Consider the following 21,557-nt stretch of genomic DNA (forward strand, 5'->3'; position numbering starts at 1 on the left):
TCAAAGTCCACTTGGGAACACTGACAACTGAATGTTTGTGAAGAAACCTGAGACATGGATCACATGTGATAACCAAAGTCAGAAGATGTGACTCTGAAATAATGAAGGATGTTATGCAGACCCTGATCCGGGGAAGAATAAATCCATTTTAAAGAAAATCTTGTAGCAGAGACAGTCCTCAGTGGAAATGTATTTTTCAAGGCTTCACTTGGATTTCAGAAACAGGAGCTCCTGGTTTGTGTACAGACGCATGTCGCAGAGATTTATGGTCCAAATGTTTGGTTGAACCATGTTGGAAACACTTTAGTCCGACACTGGGACAGATTTTAAAAAGAAGTTATTTTCATATCAGTAAAATTAGATTTTGCATATAAAATGTATAAATATTTGCATAAAACAATAAAAACTGATATGAGACCTTTTATTTTCCCTTACTGTTTGTTGTTTTAGTTTCCAGCTGCTTGCATTTGTTCTTCAGAGAAATTCTCAGGTTTGGGAGTGATGGTTTGATCTTCGCTCTGTGTTATTAAAACAGAAGACAGAGATACAGACGCTCTCATTATGTGTGTTCATGCGTATTAAACTCTTATTTTTCAGTAATGTGAGGCAGAAGAAAGCAATCCCATTGTGAGCTATTTGATTTATTGTTGAGGAGTCTACCAACCACAATCTAAACAGAAGTGGGTTTTCGTTTGTTTGTGTTGTCCGAGACCACATCCTCCTGAACAAGTGCTCTATATGTCACGGCTCAACGGCACGAGGGAACAGGGATGGACACAGGCGCAGAAACCAACCCGGAAGCGAGGTGACAGAAAACAAATGATTTATTTCCGCCCACAGGAAAACAAAGGTGAAACACAAAGCGACGCCACCACACTAGTGGCGCGTAGGATTCGTCTGTGATAATGAGGGCGACCTAGACACCTCTAGGAGACGGCTGAACAGCGGGGACAGCGGGGAGGTAGAAACAGGACTAGGTAGGGGCCGGGGCACTGGAACAAGAGGAGATCACGATCAGAGGGATCCAGCAGACAACCAATAATCCTCCGCAGTTGAATTGAATTGCCTTACTTGGTTTCAGATGGAGGGGACAGGTGGAGCGGAAAACCCGGAAGCGGTCGAGGCGTGGGGAGGCAGGCAGGTGAGCAGTGGGCCGGCAGGCCACGTGTGAGCAGCTGGCGGCCCAGGTCCAGGAGGACGGGAGCGAGGGGAACAAGATCTCCACTCCGGGTGCTATCGCTGAGGACAAGAAAAGACAGGTCAGTCATCACACGGCGTTAAGACAAGGCTTAGGATGCTCCACTGAACTAACATGGGAATAGCAGATACTCAGGCGATGAGTGGTTGAGAGCGCAGGTCTGATATACCGCTGGCACGATTGCTCACAGGTGGTCAGCCAGGGAGGGGCAACCGGACTCCGCCTAAAGGAGGAGGAGCCGCTGTCTGAGACCTGCAGGTGCCCAACCAGACCATGACACTATATGTTAGCTAATTGAGTTTGCCCGGGGCAGAGTGTGCCTGCAGATGGGTTTGAATAGAGATGAAAGGAGCAGCTATGGGTTTATCAGCACCATGAGTGGATCGTTCAGTTTTCCTCCTCTCTGTCAGGTTCTTGGTATTCTGTCAGACTTGTTACTAAATTGTTTTTACTTCCGTGTACAAAATGTATAAGCTATTTTATTGCTTTCTTAATTAATGCACCTCACCCTGCAAACCGAACCTGCAATTTCATTGGACTTTGTGTTAAAGCTTCCCTTCCACTAATGTAGGTTGTTGACATTCTGTTTTATGGCTTTGTTCTGCTTGGCTCTACAGCCGTCTTTTACTTTTGATTTAGTTTGGTGACATTTTTCCTCATTTTATTGTATTTTCTTGGCTGCCGGCTATACAAGCATGTTCTTATCAACCCAAAGCACTCTGCTTCTTTTTCAGTTTCAAAAAGACACGTCTCCACTTTCTCTTCCAGCTTTTAGTTTAGGAACCAACTCGTCCTTTGCCAGTATAATCCCTGTTTATGAACATGCTACATCTTCCTGTTTTTTGTGGTTGCTGTCCTTGCTAAATAGTAAATAGACTGGTTATTATAGCGCACTTTTCTACTCTATCAGACCACTCAAAATGCTTCATACAATTTGCTTCGTTCACATTTGTTCAGACAAGCACTTTTTTTTCAAAGCGTAAGTGCCTTCTATTCATACACATTTATACTCTGAAGGAAGTGTAAGGATATTTGGCATGCAGACTGAGAGCAGCCAGGCACCAAACCACCAACCTTCTGATGTAGATGACCCGCTCTGCATCCTGAGCTACTTTCATTTGATGACACTGTCATCTGAGCAGCTTTTCGCTATACAAATACAGGCCATTTTTACCATAACAGTGTTTTGTGAAAGGTCCAAATAAAACCAGCTGTATTCATATCTGTATAATGTATTCATTTTCATTTCAGTCAGAATCAGAGTCATTAAAAGAATAAGTAAATCTCGGGTGGACAATGACACGTGTAAATGATAATGGTCACGAGCAGCTTCATTAGTAATTAATCCTTTGAGACTGCTAAATGATGGCTTCATATTAAATACACATAATGACACCTACAGCACATCCATGCTGTCTTTCATCGGTGGCAGAGGAAGAAACCAGAGCTGTGTAGGTGATCATTTCTGGCTGAAATATATCTGCAACACTGCAGGACATCGTTATGAACACAAGAGGACACTCACACACTTCAGCAAAGGAGAGTGAGCGCATTTGTGTGTGTGTGTGTGTGTGTGTGTGTGTGTTTAGCTCACAGTCACTGAACTGAACTGTAAAAATAACATTTTCAAGATCAGAAGAAATCCTTGGTGTGAAGATTAATCTTAGATTTCAGGCAAGTATTAGTTACATCTAATGAGTGCAGAGGCTGTACTGATGTGTATCTGTCTTGATACACATGTTGCTCTGTGTAATGTTAGAAAATAAGCAGTGACAGCTGTAATGCCTTAGTAATGAGCCCACTGTGATCCTTATTACTTAAGAGTCTTTACCTTACAGTACAAAGGTCATTGAGGGGACCTTTGATTTGGTGCTTTCTAAATAAACTTGAACTGAGTTAAACTGAATCCAAAGCATTTAAAAGAATGAACAGTTCACAGGCACCAGGTGAAAATTTAAAGGAAAACTCTCCGGTATTGTGTTTCACTTTTCTTTATAGAGTCCTTGCTGAGTCAGCACATACCTGACTTAGTCTTTTCTGTTATGTGTCACCTGTTAATAAACTAATCTACACACGCTGTGGATTTCATCAGGAGGTCCCAGTGCCCTTTGCAGATCATAAGTCCGTCATCGAGCAGGTTCTTAACTGATGAGAGGTACGAACACAGTTTTGAAGAAGAACACTGATGTGGCTCTCAGACCTGCACGGAGCACAGGAACACCCACACACACCCACTGATCCTTTTGGTCCTGTTGACTGTCAGGCATGTATTTTGTTTTCCTCTTTCTCTCTCAGGTGGCGAGTCTGGCTGGCTTTGTGGTTGCTCCACCTGCAAGTGAAGCCCTCGTGTTAACAGGCTCCAGCTGCCACACCAGTTACCACTTTTTTATTAACCACAGTATTCAGGGGCTGGTTTGAGCTGCAATGTTCTGTATCTGCTGGTTTCATTTTCTGATCCTGTGCTCTGGTTTGCCCCTGGTGAAAAGGTTTATGTAATCTTCGTGGCAAAAGAGAACTGTTGAGCGATTTTAGATGTTGTGGTTGCATCTTAACCGTGCAGTCCTCTAACCGAGGTAGCAGTTTAAACAGAATCAGGATTCATAACAAAGGTTTTGAATATAACTTTTGTGTGATTAAGAACTCAAAACCCCACTGCATTATTTACTCCTTTGCTGGATACTGAATCTTTTAGAAGAGTCATTTAACAGCTTTTTGGAGGCACTGCATTTGTTGGACTTGTTGGATTCAAAACATTGCTAGAGCTTTAGAAAACAATCATCTTCTACCACAGTCTCCTTGATTTTATAAAGACTTTGCACTAAAGTAACACACTGCAGCAGTGTAGGGTAATGACACTGGGTCCAGGGATTTCATCCTGAAACTTGGCAGTCAGGGTGCTGCTGCCTGTCTCCTGTAACCTTGTGCATGCTTGTGAGACACAGCAAACCTTCTTTCCCACCACATCAATATTTAAACTGCACATCAATATGTGAGATGGCAAGTATTGACGTGGCATCTTAATCTAAACTTCCTACAGAGAAATAACAAGATAACAACACATAACTCACTCTTGATTATAATAACTAAGAATTCAAGGCAGAAAGCAAGGCACATGGCTGTGGGGCTGTGACAGAGCTGGCAGAAGATCCTTAAATATTGTCTGAGTCTAGTCTCTAGTTTATGCAATCCCCAATTTCCCATCAGCTTTGCTGCATCAATTTTAACTTTGCTGGGCACTTAGTGATTCTTTCTGTTTTGTTTCCTTTTTGCATCAGGGTATTGTTTACCCTCACTTTTACCAGCCACACTACACACAGAAGTGGGGGTAACAAAACATCCCTACTTAAACTTGTTTTAAGGGTTAGCCTAGCTTGCCAAAGAACATTTTTTAGTCATTTAAAACTCTATCAGTATATTAGCTATACCTAGCATACTTTTTAGCCGTCCTACTACTGAACTGTTAGGATTCCACTCAGCAGTTATTATCTTCCTTCTGGACAAAAAACAGCTCTAGAGAGATTTAAACTGAACTTGAACCCATGAAACATGAAACATCTATTCATGGCCCAGTTTTCAAAATGATCATTAATAAAGTCAGGCCTGAAGTTTTCAAAAAAGACTCGTGTTAAAATGTTTTCTATTGTCCTCAGCAGTTGTATCAGAGGCAGTCCTTTTTTTCTTAAGGTGATATTTTAAGAACATAAAGCTGCATGCAAAGTGTTGTGAGAGAATCACTTCTTTATTTAAGCGCGGGGGTTTACAGGTTTAAAGTCTGTTCATGCATGTTAAGCATGTACAGAGGAAGGAAGACAGCCAGATAACTCTGTTACATTTTCCAACCACAGAGAGCACGGTCTTCAGAGACAGCATCTTCAACACTGGCAGAAATTGTGGCTGGTTTACAACATGTTACATGTTGTGTGATCTACCTGCTGATGGGATTTATGAGACGAGAGGAGCAGCCATGAGTTCAACTGCAGCAGCAACTGGATTGGTTCTCTTCCTTCTCTCGCTGCCAGGTAATTCTGTAATAGTAAGTCAGTCTTGAGGTAGATCACAACTGAACTGTTTTTGATTGGTTTTTACACCACACCATCTGCAGCACATAGCTGTTAAAGGTTTGCATTTCCAATACTGCAACTGAATACAGATTGTAGAAAAGTTTTTTTTATTTATTGTCTCCACTGCATTTAATGGACAAATACAATTTTCAGGCTGCTTTAACTTGGGTTGAAGTTTCATAACAGAAACTAACAGATAAACAGAAAGTGAATTCCCAGCCATTTTCTTTTCTTTTCTTTTCTTTTCTTTTCTTTTCTTTTCTTTTCTTTTCTTTTCTTTTCTTTTCTTTTCTTTTCTTTTCTTTGTTTTTTGCACAAACACATAGTTCCTGGTTCCTAAACATGTTTTGTAAATTATATTGTGAGATAAATTCTAGGCACACAGCGAAATTTGTATGTCACCTGAATAATTTACTACACTATATAATGGCCCTTTCATGCCACTGCAATTATTTTACATAGACAACATTTGACAACATTTTGTCATATTTCTGTAATGGATGTATTATGCAAATTGTTATATTTGTAATAACAAACCCACAGATACCATTATTATTATCTTGTTTTTGATTTACTGATTTACTGTTTTGAGTTTAATTCCACCGTCAGGCCGGGGTCTTTCTGTGTGGAGTTTGCATGTTCTCCCCGTGTTTGCGTGGGTTCTCTCCGGGTACTCTGGCTTCCTTCCACAGTCCAAAGACATGCAGTTAGTGGGGATAGGTTAATTGGAAACACTAAATTGCCCATAGGGTGAATGCGGGAGAATGTGAGTGAATGGTTATCTCTGTCTATGTGTTAGTCCTGCAACAGACCTGCGACCTGTCCAGGGTGTACCCTGCCTCTTGCCCTAAGACAGCTGGTATAGGCTGCAGCCCCCTGCCAGCGAATGGATGGATGTACTTACTGTTTTGACTCATTCTCACAGCCTGCAAAGACTTGTTTTCAAAGAAAAATCACATCATTAACTCACTCAGAAATTGACTGGATGAAGACTTCTGAATGGACATGATCTCGCATATGTAAACAACAAGAACAACAAAAACAAAAATACCTTCCTAAATACTTAATACCATATGCATGATAAAAAATCTCAGGAACAATAAATCTGTGCTGCTTATTCTGAGAAAAGGTTCTCAGAACTTTTACTGAAACAATATGTTTGTTGTTGCCATTAATCTAGTTTCTGATGTGTTCTGTGTTACAGTGGTACAGAGTCAGAATGATTATGCAGTGACTTACACTTCTACTCAGATCTGTGCTGTAAAAGGATCAACAGTGGACATAGGCTGCTCCTTCAAATACCCTTCAAGAGTAAATGTGTTAAAAAGAGTTTGGTTCACTAAAGGGAACAATTATAATCCTGAAGATCTGAAAACAGACCCAGCGTATGCAGGTCGAGTGTTGTACAGTTCTGACTGGAAGAGCTACACTCTGACAATCAGAGACCTGAGAGAGAGCGACTCAGCTGTGTACAAGTTCAGGTTTGAAACAGACTGGAAAGATTTTACTGGTTTACCTGGAGTCACTCTGACTGTCACAGGTAACATTTTTAATTACACATCAGTCAAACCTTGTTATGAACATAACTGTGTGTGTTTGCGTATGGATAATGGATGTTAAAATTTCTCCTCTGATATTATTTCTTGACATAATCAGCTCTTCGGGTACACGTGGACACATCATATTCCAACTGGGCAACACTGACTTGTCAGAGTAGTTGTCGACAAAATTATCGTACCTCCTACATCTGGTACAAAAATGGACACAGGGTTTCTGGTAGAAACCAGTATCGGTATTCAGCCAAGCTGAATCCTTCAGATAGCTACTCCTGTGCTGTAACAGGTCATGAAGATTTCTCCTCTCCTTCAGTGTGTGAGTTTATTTCAGTAACATAAAACCATCTCATAGTCATTACATACATCTGAATAAAAATAGTCAAACTCACAGTAACTACTTTCTAAATCTGACTTCAAAATCATTTTATGTTTCAGGTGTCCAAGATGATTCATGCAACAGAGTGAATTACAGCAACAGAAGCATCTGTGCATTCAAAGGATCATCAGTGGACATTTCTTCTACTTACAACAGTTATGAAAGTTCAATCCAGTCAACATCCTGGTTCCGTTCTGGTCGTGGATCTGAGGACCTCAGAGAAGACTCCCAGTATGCAGGTCGTGTTCAGGTGACTGAAACAGAGAGAGGACGCTCCACTCTGAGAATCAGAGACCTGACAGAGAGTGATTCAGCCAAGTATCACTTCAAATTCAAGACACAAAGCTTTGAATGGGGGAGTAGTTTACCTGGAACAACTCTGACTGTCACAGGTACTGATCAACACACACTGATGGATATTTAATCAGGAACAACTTTATACTTTATCTGCATATATATATATATATATATATATATATATATATATATATATATATATATATATATATATATATATATATATATATATATATATATATATATATATATATACACACACACACATATATATATATATACATATACTGCACTTTCACTTTTAACTTTTGAGGGATTTCATGTTTACACTTTGAGAGAATGATCATTTTCACGAATTCATCTACTCAGAACTGAATTCCCTATTATGACTCCTTCAGTGTGAGAGTGACTGACATCTTATTTATTGTTTCTTATCCACTGGTCAAGATGTTCAGGTCAGAGGGTTCAATGGACTACAGTTGGATTGTGTCACCAGCTGTAATCATTATGTTTCATCTTATGTCTGGTACAAAAATGGACAACAAGTGAATGGAGCCAGCTCTTCTTCTTATGACGTGTCACGTGACACTTCAAACAGCTACCCATATCAAAGGTCATATGACTATAAAAACAGCTACTCATGTGCTTTAAAAGGATTTGAGGATTTTCACTCTTCGTTAGTTTGTGAGTTCACTTTGAGGTTTTACGTGAATTAAAACTTCTTATCTGGGTAATAATTAATGTCATGTTCTGTCATTAAATTTGTTTTAAAATGTTTTAATTGTAATTTTTCAGGTACACAGGGTCAACGGTGCAACAAAGTGAATTACAGTAAAAGAAAAATCTGTGCATTCAAAGGCTCATCAGTGGACATTTCATGTACTTACAACAGTTATGAAAGTTCAATCCAATCAAAGTCCTGGTTCCGTTCTGGTCGTGGATCTGAGGACCTCACAGAAGACTCCCAGTATAAAGATCGTGCTGAGGTGACTGAAACAGAGCGAGGACTCTCCACTCTGAGAATCAGAGACCTGACAGAGAGTGATTCAGCCGAGTATCACTTCAAATTCAAAACACAAGACTTTGAATGGAAGAGTAGTTTACCTGGAACAACTCTGACTGTCACAGGTACTGATCAACACACAGTGACTCATAATTTCATTCAGTTGAATTTTACAAACTGAATCTTGTGTTGTTAATTATTTACTTTTTGGTGTCTTTGTGGTTTGACTATTTAACAATGTGAATACTTTAATTTCACACAGCTCTGCAGGTGAAGGTGAGCAGAATAATACCAGTCCATGAGTGTCAGACTGAGGCAGAGCTGAAGTGTGAAAGCAGCTGCAGTCCAGCTGGTCGTCTTTCTTTCATCTGGTTCAAGAACGGACAGAAAAACACAAAACAGCAAACTTCTACTTATACAGACTGCTTTTATCCTGGAGACAACATCTCCTGTGCTTTCACAGGATATGAGGATTACCACTCTCCACCAGTGTGTGAGTTCACTTCATGATTCAGTCACAGACTTTTATCATTCTGACAGATTATAAATAACTTCAAAGTGACGATAGTTCGAGTCAGGTTCACAAAATTGAAACCTTCATTCAGTTTTGTGTGTGTTCGTGATCAGAGGACAGGATATATCAGCTCCTTTCACTGCCCAGCTGTAGGCTACTGCATAGTGAAGATATCATATACTCTAATGAAAGACGGCCGTACGCCGAACGATTTTTGAGCAGGAAATCTGCTTCATGTAAGGAAACAAGGAGCTCTTCCTTTGGAAGTTTGGAAAGATCGTTCATCGTTCTCTCACTGCCAGGTCTATTTCATGTGACTTTTTTTTTCTTCATAATTCAGGAACATGATGATTCTGCAGTCACAATATGGATATCAATGTTAAACGTGTGATAAATAAGAGTTAACTAAACTTGAACTAATTACCCATTTCAAACCAAACTGTCACAGTTCCGGGTCATTTTGACCCAGCATTTTCTGTTTCTTATATTTTGATGTTTTTCTAGACCAGGGGTCGGCAACCTTTCTGATGACGAGTGCCATTTAAAATTTCCTCAGAAGTCAGTGTGCCATATGATTGCATTAGCAATAAATTGAATAACGCGCTATATGAACAGTTACACAATATATAGAACCACTTTCTAGAATTATATTTGTTTGCAGATGTTGGCAGCTGTCAGCGAATAGTTATCAGCTATTTTGAAACAAAAAAAAGACACTTTTTATCCATAACAAGAACTCCATAACAGCAAATGAACTGTACAACAGAAAATACAAATGTTATTTATGGTCTCCTCACAACGATGATAAGAAAAATAAACTAAGCCAATATAGCATGTCTGTTAATACAAAGACACACATGTTAATGTGATCTCTGGTCTCCCACTCAGAGACAGACACAGGTCTCTGAGTGCCCATTCAGATGGCTACCTGAGGACACTCTTCATGTGAGAGAAAATCTGCTCACACAGATATTTAGAGCCAAGTACTGTCAATAAGGCCTCTGCAATGTTCTGAAGACAGTTAAACTTGTCAGGTAGTGATGTCCAGCAGGTGAAAATGCAGCTCCATGAACACACACAGCTGTGGATTCCAGCTGCTTCGATGTCGCATTAACTGGTATTAACTCAGCCAGTTAATGCGAGACAAATCCAGCTGCTCATTAAAGATCTCTGGTTTGATCAGAAAATAAAACATTGGTCCATACACCTGAAAGTCCCAATTTGCAGTGTGCACCGAGGTGCGGCCATTTATTTTTTGATGCACCTTCTCAGATTAATTCCCTGGGTGTCGTGCCCAGGGCTGGACTGGGACAAAAAATCAGCGCGGGCATTTTGACTAAAGACCTGCCCACCAGGTATTAAAGCCATAAAGCCTTTGAATGAAAACAAACGCTGTTGTGACAGTGATGTACACTGTCTTGTTGGTATATGTATGATTTCTATACATTTTACATCAGATAACACCTTTGGTTGTAAGATTCAGATAATTATTTAATAACAGCCAGACATTTTAAATGAGAATAAGAAAGTACATCTTTGTGCCCCCCTTTCCCTGTTAATGCCCTACCTGCCCCCCCTGGCAAAACTTTGCTAGACCCGCCCCTGCACAGTTACCAGCTGTCAGCTACTTAGAAACAGATCCTGGTGTTATTTCTCAGAAACAGTTCATAACTTCCCTTCAACTCATTCATGTCACCTAAAAGGTAAACCTGTTTCTCCATCACCTGTTCATCTCTGATGATTCAGTAAGGACATCTCCTGATTTCATGTTTCCCTCTCGCCACATATCCAAACCGATATCATGACCAGCAGCTTTTACAGCTGTGGCTCCAGCAAACATCAGCTGATACTAGAAAGTAATCCATCCATCCATCCATTCGCTTCCGCTTATCCTTTTCAGGGTCGCGGGGGGTGCTGGAGCCTATCCCAGCTGTCATAGGGCAAGAGGCGGGGTACACCCTGGACAGGTCGCCAGTCTGTCGCAGGGCTAACACAAAGGGACAGACAACCATTCGCACATTCACACCTAGTGGCAATTTGGATTATCCAGTTAACCTATCCCCACAAGCTGCATGTCTTTGGACAGTGGGAGGAAGCCGGAGTACCGGAGAGAACCCACGCAAACACGGGGAGAACATGCAAACTCCACACAGAAAGACCCCGGCCTGATGGTGGAATTGAACTCAGGACCTTCTTGCTGTGCGGCAACAGTGCTAACCACCTTGCCACCGTGCTGCCCACTAGAAAGTAATATTAAATAAATTCTAACAACAGCTGATCAAGCTTAAATGTGCTGCTGTTGTTTAGTGCGACATCCGGCGGTTTCTTCTTTCTGGCGCAAAGTGGCGATAAACAAACAAGAGAGAAAAGCCGATCAGCTGATCATTGATCAGTTTCATGATTAAAGTAGCAACAGGTGAGGGAGGGGGAAAGAATGAGGCAGCTGTGCAGCGTAACGACACAGAATAACTCCAGCTTTGTCCCATACTTCAGCTAGAATGTAAAAAAAACCACACAAACTGCATCCCTTCTCAGCTCAACACGAAACACAAATATTGTCTCTGAATGCGGGAGGATTCCGTCTTTTTACGGGACAGTTGGCAACTCTACTAACTAACCTTATAAATAAAATAAAGTTCACTATCAGTAACATCATAGCACCCACCCAGCTGTATAGAAAATCCATCATGCTAGCTAGTATGCAGTACGAGTTATTGTAACTGACTGTAGAAAGTCAGCACAACGAAAATAAACTCCACCTAAACTTGGTTTATATCTGACCCAGACAGACTGCAGGTCATAACTTCTTACCTGAAGTTCAGTTCAAACTCGGACCAGCGGCCACCTTGGGTCTCTCCTCCTCCTGCCTCCCCTTTCCCTCATCCACCTGTTGGCTTCCACCACTTGCTAATGTTACTGAATCTGTGGAAGCTCCACCACAGCCACCACCAAACAACTGAGTTATTTTTTACACACCGGCCAGCATCTGGCCAATCCACCACCTTTCATTGTTTATACCGTTACAATAAAAAATTTAAAAAAATAATCTGGCCACCCAGCAAATGCCCGATGGCCAGTCCAGCTATGGTCGTGCCATCAGTTAACCCTTCGCGTGCCAACTGTGGCACGCGTGCCTAGGGTTGCAGACCCCTGTTCTAGATTATATTTATGTTCTAAATCATAATCTAGCCCTGCAAGGGACATGGGAGAAAAAAAATTACGATGAACTTTTGCGAGATCTCGCAAAACTAACTCGGGATCTCGCAAAAGTTTTGCAAAAGTTGAATTCCAACAATGGCGGCAGCTACTTAGTTGTACTATTACTCTTTCTGGGTCACAAAATAAACTTTTAAGATATTTTGAGGTGTGAATGTAGCTGTTTAAACGTCAAATATCTGCTCGGTTTACAAGACATCACATATTTGCAAAAGTGCTCTGACGTTTTTGGAGATGTCTGACACCCACCATCTCGAAGCTAACGGGAGGTTGAGACCTACTACAGCCGGGGGGAACACCGCTCTCCCGGCACATCGTGCTTCGAACTCCCGGTCGGCTTCGAGCAGGCGGTCTCCGAAATGTTTTCACTTTTGCGAGATCCCGAGTTTGTTTTGCGAGATCTCGCAAAAGTCCGTCTTAATTTTTTTTTCTCCCATGTCCCTTGCGGGGCTCCGTAATGTTATGATTCTCAAGATATGCTTTTTTGCTTATTATTATTCTAGGTTTCAGTTTGGTTCTGGTTATAAGTTTAGTTTGATGTTAATTCTTCTTTTAGTCTCTGTCGTCTTTGGGTTCCCTGTGTTATATTCTTTCAGTCTGCCTCAGTGTCAGGTCTGTGTCTTTGTAAATTGTTCTGTGTTTCCTGTTATATATTGATAGTCCCAGTCTGATGTCATAATGTTCAGTTTTACTTCTCCCCTGTCTCGTTAGTCTAATTTCTCCCAGCTGTGTCTCCCTCCTGTTTCCCATTCCCTGATTACTCCCCAGTGTATATAAGCCCTGTGTTTGCCGGTAACGGAACACACACTCTTTGTTGCGTTGTTAATGTCTGCTTACCCTCAGTTTACGCTGTGTGTTCCGTTACCTGTTTTGCCTGCCTGTTAGTTTATTTTTTCCTCAGTATAGTTAGTCTTCTGTTCAGTCTGCAAGCTGCAATAAAGCTGTTTGAGTTTACCTTTGCGTCAGTGAGTCCTGCATTTTGGGTCCTTCCTCTCTGCCTGCCTGCACACAGCCATGACAGAAACAATCAATTCTAAAAGCTGAGAAAATCATTTTTGTGCCTAATCCAGCCAACCTGAATTATAGCCTTATCATATCATCATTAAATTTGTTTTTGGAAGGCATGCTTAATTAATTCAGAAGATACCGTTACCAATGTAATGAGCATTGCGGTACTCGTACCTGTGTGGCAATTTTGAACAAGAGATAAGCAGCAGTGCTCTGACTACACAGAGGGTTAGTTGCAGATGTAAAGTCTGTCCTGTGAATTGTGAGAGTGGTAAGACTGAGAAACTCAATTGATCTATACAAAACACGTTTATATGCTGAAGATAACAGATTCAGAAAATGACTGATAATTAAATTGCTTTATTTATTGTGTTTGTTAAAATCTAATCAAATCTAATCAATCTTTATATTCTCTCTCCTAGATGCTCCAAAATTTGCTTCAGTACTGGTGCTGAATAACTCTCATGAGATAGTGGAGGGTAGCTCTGTGAATCTGACCTGCAGCAGTGATGCTAACCCAGCAGCTAATTACACCTGGTACAAGGACAAAAAAACAATCAGTACAAAACAAGAGCTCATCTTCAGATCCATCCAGTCTTCTGACTCTGGAGAGTATAATTGTACCGCTAAGAATGAGCTGGGTCAAAGACCATCTGAAGTCATCTCTATCAATGTGAAATGTGAGTGAAGACAGTTATCTTTGCATAATTAATAGTTTTAACAGCAATTTTTTTTTACAACCAAACAAGGCCACACTTTACAAACCCCGATACAGTCATAGAGTCAGAGTAAATGCTGCAGGTCTAAAACCTTTATCAGTATTCAGTTATAGAAAAGGTTTAATATGTCACAAATTTTAGGTCAAACAGGAACAGGAATACATGTTTTTTAGTATATTTTCTATTTCTCCTCCAGATGCTCCAAAGCTTGCCTCTGTGTCAGTGAGTCCCTCTGCTGAGATAGTGGAGGGCAGTTCAGTCACTCTGACCTGCAGCAGTGATGCTAACCCAGCAGCTAATTACACCTGGTACAAGGAGAACAAATTATTGCTTCATGGACCAGTGGGAAGGTACCATTTCTCCTCCATCAGCTCTGAGCACAGCGGGAACTACTCGTGCAAAGCTGAGAATCTGTATGGACCAGCACAGTCCGTAACTCTATACATAGATGTTGAGTGTAAGTATTTCAGTGAACAGCTCAGAAAACATGTCTGGTTGCAAATAATTGCGCTATTAAGTACTCACTAGCACTAGATGAGGCTAAAAAAAAGACCAGAATTTTTGGTCATACTTTTTTCAAAATTATATGCTAACTGACAAATGACTTGTGATTGAGTCTTTGCAGTAAGTAAATGGTTTTATAGTCGGACTCTCCTCCCTCCTTTTTCACGTCATGCCCGTCTTTTATACTATCTATGATGCAAACATGCTAAACTATAATTATAGGTATGATAAGGTTCTGGGATTGAATCTTCTTGCCAGCTGTGTGGAGTTTACATGTTCTCCCTGTGTGGGTTCTCTCCTGGTGCTCTGGCTTCCTCCCACAGTCCAAGGACATGCATATGAGGTTAATCAGTAATTCTAATCTGGCAGTAGCGGTCAATATGAATGTTTGTCTCTTTCTCTGTTAGTGTGCTTTAATGCTCACCATTTATAGTCTGTCACTGTGCCCCTGTGTGAACAGGATAAACTGGATTAAGACTGGCATTACAGTACATCCAGAAAGTATTTTCCGTGCTTTACTTGTTCCATATTTCGTCATATTACAGCCTTATTCTAAATGGTTAGCAAATGTTTTCACTTTGTCATTATGGTGTATTGTGTGTAGAACTTTAAGGCTGTAACATTACAAAAATGTGGAACTGGAAGTTAAGCGTGGTGAACACTTTTCTGAATGTACTGTACATGCAAAGAGTTTACAACCATGTGTTTTATGTAATCTATATATTCTGACTCTGCATTATTGGGTTTCTAAAAATGTCAAAAAATAAATAAATACTGATTAACCTAAACAAAACAAGGCTTTCAAATATTGACGACTGGTCTCCAATATGCTGCAGATCCTCCGAGGCTTCCCTCTGTGTCAGTGAGTCCCTCTGCTGAGATAGTGGAGGGCAGTTCAGTGACTCTGACCTGTAGCAGTGATGCTAACCCAGCAGCTAGTTACACCTGGTACAAGGAGAATGAAGACTCAGCAAAAGCATCAGGCCAGAACTTCACCATCACTGACTTCAGACCCGAACACATTGGGAGTTATTACTGTGTTGCACAGAACACAAGAGGACATCATAACTCCACCTTACAGCTGATTGTTACAGCAAGTAAGTGACTAAATTTATAAATTTGCCCATTTATCTCTGCATCATTTCATCATTTCAGAAATAAATAAATAAAAATTGACCTGAACATTGATACATGTAGAAATATTACACTAGGATCTAAGTGTGTGCGTGATTCATCAACTAGACAGTTAAACATCATTGTCTTTGCTAGGCAGTTCCAAAAATACTAGTTATATTGTTCTTACTTTATTAATGTAAAACAGCATTTACCAGTTCAAAGATGTTACAGATGGCTAACTCCCCATTTCTCTCTTTTTTGTTGAAGTTGTAATCACGCAAAATAGATGACAGTGCCTATAGTACTTTGACATTGAGAAAATAAGATCAGATCAGGAATAAATAGATACAGCATTACCCAAATATAATACTTTGCAAAAAATAGAAAAATGTAGACTACCAGTCAAAAGTTTTTAGATCATCCCAGTCTTTCCAAAATGTATTTTAAACCTAAGCCATGTTTAGCAAATATAACAGCTGAACACGCCTGTGGCATTCTTTCTACAATAGAAATCAAACATTGTTCAGAGAGTTCTTACCATATCTGTTGCAGAAATTCACATAAACATGCAGCACCTGTAGGTTGCTTTGCTTTCACTCTTCTGTCCAGTTCATCCCAAACTAGCTCGATGGGGTTTAGGTCTGAGGACTGTGCTGGCCACTTCATGGTTTCAAGCTTACGACCTTGTTCTTTTTTCTTGAGGTAGTTCTGGAATAGCTTGGACTACATTTTGGGTCATTATCTTTCTGTAGGATGAACCCCTGACCAACTAGGCACATACTAGAGGGTATTGCATGGATAAGCAGAATGCTGTCGTAGGCGTTTTGGTTCAGGGCGACTCTGTACAAGTCACCGATCCTGGATCCAGCAAAACAGCCCCAGACCATCACACGTCCTCCTCCATGGTTGACAGTTGATGCCACCCACTGTGGAGCTATCCTTCCTCCTACTCGACAACGTACCAGCTGTCAGAATAAAAGCCACTTTAGCAGGAATTAGATGCAAAACCACAGTCCATGAGTCATAAACTAGAAGGTTTTGGTCTGATATGCTTTATGTTCATTCTTAACCCTAGAACACTATCGCTATAAATAGTAACACGATCACTAATGCCGGGTGATTTATACCCGGTATAATATAACCAATGAACAGTAATCAAATATATCAAAATATGACAACACATGACAAATTAGAGTGGTCTTCTTTTACTTTCAACTGTGCCATGTCTAACAAAATGAAAAATAAAACTCCTAAAACAAAATAATGACTCTGGAAAGCTGGTCTTTGGTCCACCCATTCCTGGGACATTTGAGACTTCCCTGGTGATGGCACAGGCTCCTCGACACGCAAACAGCTGCAGGAGTGAGAAATCATGTAAATGTATTTTCACCCAGCGATAGTGTTCTAGGGTTAATAGACCCAAAATCCTGTAATCCAGTTACTAATCCAGAGTTTGTTTCCCAGGTTTAGTGAAATCAGCTGCAATTGCATCGATGACTATTTTCTTTTTGGCTATCGTAATCCTCTCTGCAGTCATATTCATAAGGTGAGCAGATCAGTTTTTAAAATGAACTACAATTAGTTCTTCACTCTTGTCATCCAAAGATTCCTGAAATTCCAATGCTCATTGTTCAATGTTCGTTCTCTGTTCTGTATAGAAAAACGAGGCCCTTAAAAGTCATTTTCTCCAAAGACAGGACAAACAGCATCGCACAGGTAAGGAAGAAAGGGTGATTAAATGGTCATCACACATAAGATAAATACAAAACTAATGTGAAAGAGCTGTACTGTAGGAGTATCTCTGGTTATGGCTGCACACAGTTGTCCCAACTGAGGATTGGTTCTAAGTTTACTATTGATCTACATCCTTCCCTGACATATGATCACAAGTGATCACAATTGTGGATACAAGCAATTGGAAATGAGCTTCCTCCGAAGGGTGGCTGACCTTTCCCTCAATGATAGGGTGAGAACTTTGGCCATCCAGGAGGGGCTCAGAGTGGAGCTGTGCTGCTCCTCGATATAGAAAGGAACCGGTTGAGGTGGTTCGAGCATCTGACAAGGATGAATCTTGGTGCCTCTTGGGTGAGGTGTTTTAGGCATGTCCCACCGGGAAGAGGCCCTGGGGCAGACCCAGGATGTACTGGAGAAATTATATCTTTCTGCTGGCCTGGGAATGCCTTGGTGTTTCTCAGGATAAGCTGGAGAAGGTGACTGGGGAGAGGGAGGTCTGGGCTTCTCGATCTGACCCTGGATAAGCAGAAGAAGATGGATGGATGGATGGACGGACGGGCGGACGGATGGATATGGGCTCAAAGTGTGGTCATAAATATTTTGTACTTGTAAATCAGGATTTGTATGTGTAAAAAGAATTTGTGTGTGCGTAAAAAAGATTTTTATGTGGACTTAGCCAAAAAAATACATGTGAAACTGCAAGTTACAAGTACGAATTTTGACCCTATTTTTATTCCTTTCATCTGATTGGTCAATGTCATGTCAATCACAAATTTAACTATCAAATCAGAGAACAGATAGGTTTGGCTGTCGGAGGGGGCTTTTTAGTTCAAAAAAGCCCCCTCCGACAGCCAAACCTATCTGCAGTTCAGCAGGTCCTTGAAGGGTAATACAGTTTGAAGCTGGAGGATCTCTATGTAAATATCGATAGAAGCTAGGTCCCCTAACTTTCAGCAGCTGTTGAAAGGATAAAGTTGTGGTATATCAGTGGTTAGAAATACCATTATTACTTTAGGATTAGTTTAACACAAAGTCAGGGCTGACCCGGGACCATTGCTGTGAGCCACAGTGCGCAGCATAAAGGTCCTTTCACATCGGACGCAGGATGTGCTGCTAATGCTAACTGCTAACTAAAAGCCAAGGATCCAGAATTTGTTGCGCTGGCTGCTGAATTCTGTGGGTTTTTACAGCAGCTCTACCTGTACTAGATGCACCTGCTCCTTGTCGTTTCTATCTCGGACTTTGTGTTGTCTACAAGAGTTTCAATAAAAACATGTATGCTAATTCATAACGAAGAAAGCTTTGTAACTATCCCCACTAGTGAAGACTGTCATTTCCAAAACACTGTGTCCTTCTGTTATTTTCCTTCAGGTGGTCATTCTCACTCACTTAGTTTTTGCCGTCACCATCTTTTGCTGGGGATACTTACCTCTCCAAAAACAGATACAGTCCACTCATGGTGGACCCTATGATGTCCAACCCTGTTTCTGTGGGATTCATTTGAGTATTAAGTATTCTTATTGCTGAAAATTTTTTCTTCAGAAAAGTGCATCTCCAGAACATGATGGCCCTTCAGCTCCACCAGCAGAGCAGCAGGACAACCTTTGCTACGCCAGTGTGAGTTTCTCAAAGAGCCAAGAAGATCCTCTCTACTCCAACATTATGCCCACTAAACCCAAAGGACAAAATGAAGAAGATGAGGAAGAGGGAGGGGGAGATGTGGAATACTCTCTTGTCAAGTTTATTAATGGAGCCCAAGGGTGAGCCTCTTTATTTGTCCACAATGTTGAAAAATGTTTATTGCTTTGATTGTTGTTCCTATGACTTTTTTTCCTTAATTAATGCTCATAATATTGTGAGATTCTTATTATAAAATCTTCATAATTCAGTATTTTTATCATTACAGATTAAGAGGTGAACAGGCTGTGGAAGATTCATCTGCACTGTACAGCACAGTCAGGAAAATCTACCATTGAGTCTGTAAGGATGTGTTTGTATTTATTAAAGAGTGTTGAGCGTTTTTGGTTAATGGTCTTTTGGAAAACTGGGAATGAAGAAGAAATTTTCCATGACAGCTAGGCTTTAATTTGTTTGATATGTATAGTGTAGAGCATTTTAAATGTATTCACATTTGTGCATGAATGTGGTTTCAACACAGATTTGTTTGTATGCACTGTTTGTGAATGACTCACTCTCCTGATCAGTGTATGTCCACATGTACACTCTTGCTTCCTTCATTTTCTAATGCGATCATTCAAATGCATTATAGCTCCGTCTCCATGCACTGATGACTGTTTTATGTATCTATCAACTCAAAGAGATTTTTTATTTACCGTGGCTTCGTTTATTTTTTAAGAACGTGACTTATTTACCAATGCTTTCACTCTCATAATAACCTGACTGGAATGCACTGATATATATTATTTAATGAAAAAAAAAACTTTAATAAATATTTCTTAAGGGCTTAAGGATTTTTTTCATGGGTTTAATTGTTTGTAAGTGAGGGGACATGTTTTTATATTTCATATTTTAATATGCAGTGGTATTCATTCATTAAATAGATTTAATAAACACACATACCCACACACCTCTGACTGCACTGTAGGTGGGTATTTTACAGTTGGGCAGATGTGAAGGAGCAGGGTCAAGTTTCTCAGTAGATGGCAAATAATAATTTGTGCATCCTTTATATCTCATATCAGTGTTGCTCCAGCTGTTTGGTTGCTTAGCTCTGTCCACAAGATTTAGACAGCCTGTCCATCCATGTGTCCATCTGTCCTTCAGCATCTTGACAACTGCTGACCAGATCCACAGTTTGAGGTAGTTTGGGTGAGTGGATCTGTCGTTGTGTCATGTCATGGGTTCCTGGTTTCTCTTTGTCCCATGTCTTCTGTCTTCTTTATCTCTGTCACTGTGGTTACTGTTAGATTGTCTGTGTTAATTGTCTTTCAGTAGTTTCTATTTTTGGTTGAAGGTTTGGTTTCTAATGTGTCTTATTCTAGAATTAGAAGTGACTGTTTGCCTGTAACTGTTTTTACTTGCGCCCCGTTCCCAGCTGTGTCTTGTTTTTCAGCCCATCTTCTGTATACATAATACACAGGCAGGTTTGTTTCAGTATCTTTAGTTACGCCCCTTTCATTGCTTTAACCTATCAAAGCCCAATTATAATCTAAAACTCAGTCAGTCAGTTTAGGGGAAGTCTGTAAATTGAAAGAGTAAAAATAACCGCTAGTGTCCACAGAGCTAGCCTCAGTAAACCACAGTGTTAGCCACCAGCCTGGTTGGTTAAACTGTTCCATGTTTCAGATTTTATGCTTTCTCTGTGCTTCATGACCATTCTTGGTTTCTGATATGCTGAACAGCACAAGAAAATTAAGAAATAAGAAGTTATATAATTAATGAAACTGAAAATAAGTGTTGCAGTGGTAAAATGCAGCTGCCTGATCACCAGACCAGTGAAATGCATTTATTTTTATTGCCTTCTCAGCATTTTGACCGTGTTATGTGCAGTTAGTGCAGTAGAACTTTACACAACAGACTGCAAGACAAACAAGAAGTGACAGTGCATGTCTTTAAAGAATAAATAAAAATCCGAGACCAATCAAATTTTAATGCCTGTACTAAACCGACCCCACATATACCACAATAAAGTGAAAGCAGACGATAAAGAGCAACATGATGCTGGACCTCCAAAACATCTGCTGATGTTTATCATATATATATATATATATATATATATATATATATATATGTATGTATGTATGTATGTATGTATGTATATATATATATATATATATATATATATATATATGTGTATATGTATATGTGTATATATATATATATATATATATATATATATATATATATGTGTATATGTATATGTGTATATATATATATATATATATATATATATATATATATATATATATATATATGTATATGTGTATATATATATATGTATATATATGTATATATATATATGTATATATATGTATATGTATATATATATATGTATATATATATATATATATATATATATATATATATATGTGTGTATATATATATATGTGTTAAATGATTGAATGATCATCAAACACTACTGTAAATAATAATTTTATTGCAATTAATTCTCTTCTAACAAATGGTGTCATGGATGGGGGGAGTACATGTTTCAGACTGCCCCACCCAGCCTATAGTGTATTGAAGATTTCATGCACAGTTTCCATTTCATGTTGGGAATATACAGATATTCAAA

General features: G+C 39.8%; 1 protein-coding gene and 1 long non-coding RNA gene across 4 annotated transcripts; one reads left to right on the top strand and one right to left on the bottom strand.

Moving 5' to 3' along the window:
• Positions 1-176: 176 nt before the first annotated feature.
• LOC308394813 lies at positions 177-3,412 on the bottom strand. Of its 2 annotated transcripts, none has more exons than XR_013971293.1 (4): positions 1,313-3,404; positions 1,072-1,239; positions 436-518; positions 177-314 (listed from the first exon to the last, which is right to left on the bottom strand). It is a non-coding gene; the product is annotated as an uncharacterized lncRNA (long non-coding RNA). The 2 variants fall into 2 exon arrangements; XR_013971294.1 differs by having other exon boundaries at positions 182-314; positions 419-518; positions 1,313-3,412.
• LOC308394807 (B-cell receptor CD22-like) lies at positions 1,123-19,759 on the top strand. Of its 2 annotated transcripts, XM_080879351.1 has the most exons (14): positions 1,123-1,259; positions 5,044-5,217; positions 6,464-6,799; positions 6,916-7,131; positions 7,251-7,583; positions 7,936-8,195; positions 8,292-8,616; positions 8,754-8,984; positions 13,652-13,909; positions 15,289-15,549; positions 17,033-17,114; positions 17,227-17,284; positions 18,845-19,062; positions 19,209-19,759. In XM_080879351.1, exons 2-14 carry the CDS (start codon positions 5,112-5,114, stop codon positions 19,276-19,278), a joined length of 2,754 nt encoding a protein of 917 aa, XP_080735477.1. In that variant the 5' UTR covers positions 1,123-1,259; positions 5,044-5,111; the 3' UTR covers positions 19,279-19,759. The 2 variants fall into 2 exon arrangements, with proteins under 2 accessions (XP_080735477.1, XP_080735478.1); XM_080879352.1 differs by lacking the exons at positions 6,464-6,799; positions 6,916-7,131; positions 7,251-7,583; positions 7,936-8,195 and adding an exon at positions 14,145-14,405 and having other exon boundaries at positions 8,284-8,616.
• The last annotated feature ends 1,798 nt before the right edge of the window (positions 19,760-21,557 follow it).

The sequence above is a fragment of the Rhamphochromis sp. 'chilingali' genome, assembly GCF_963969265.1.
Source record: "Rhamphochromis sp. 'chilingali' genome assembly, chromosome: 4".
NCBI classification, from domain to species: domain Eukaryota; kingdom Metazoa; phylum Chordata; class Actinopteri; order Cichliformes; family Cichlidae; genus Rhamphochromis; species Rhamphochromis sp. 'chilingali'.

Bases quoted from the DNA above. Each gene is read 5' to 3' on its own strand.
- LOC308394807 (XM_080879351.1), top strand. From the start codon at position 5,112: ATGTTGTGTGATCTACCTGCTGATGGGATTTATGAGACGAGAGGAGCA. The intron at 6,800-6,915 runs GTAACATTTTTA...TGACATAATCAG, and splicing joins AGTCACTCTGACTGTCACAG to CTCTTCGGGTACACGTGGAC. The intron at 8,985-13,651 runs GTGAGTTCACTT...TCTCTCTCCTAG, and splicing joins TTACCACTCTCCACCAGTGT to ATGCTCCAAAATTTGCTTCA.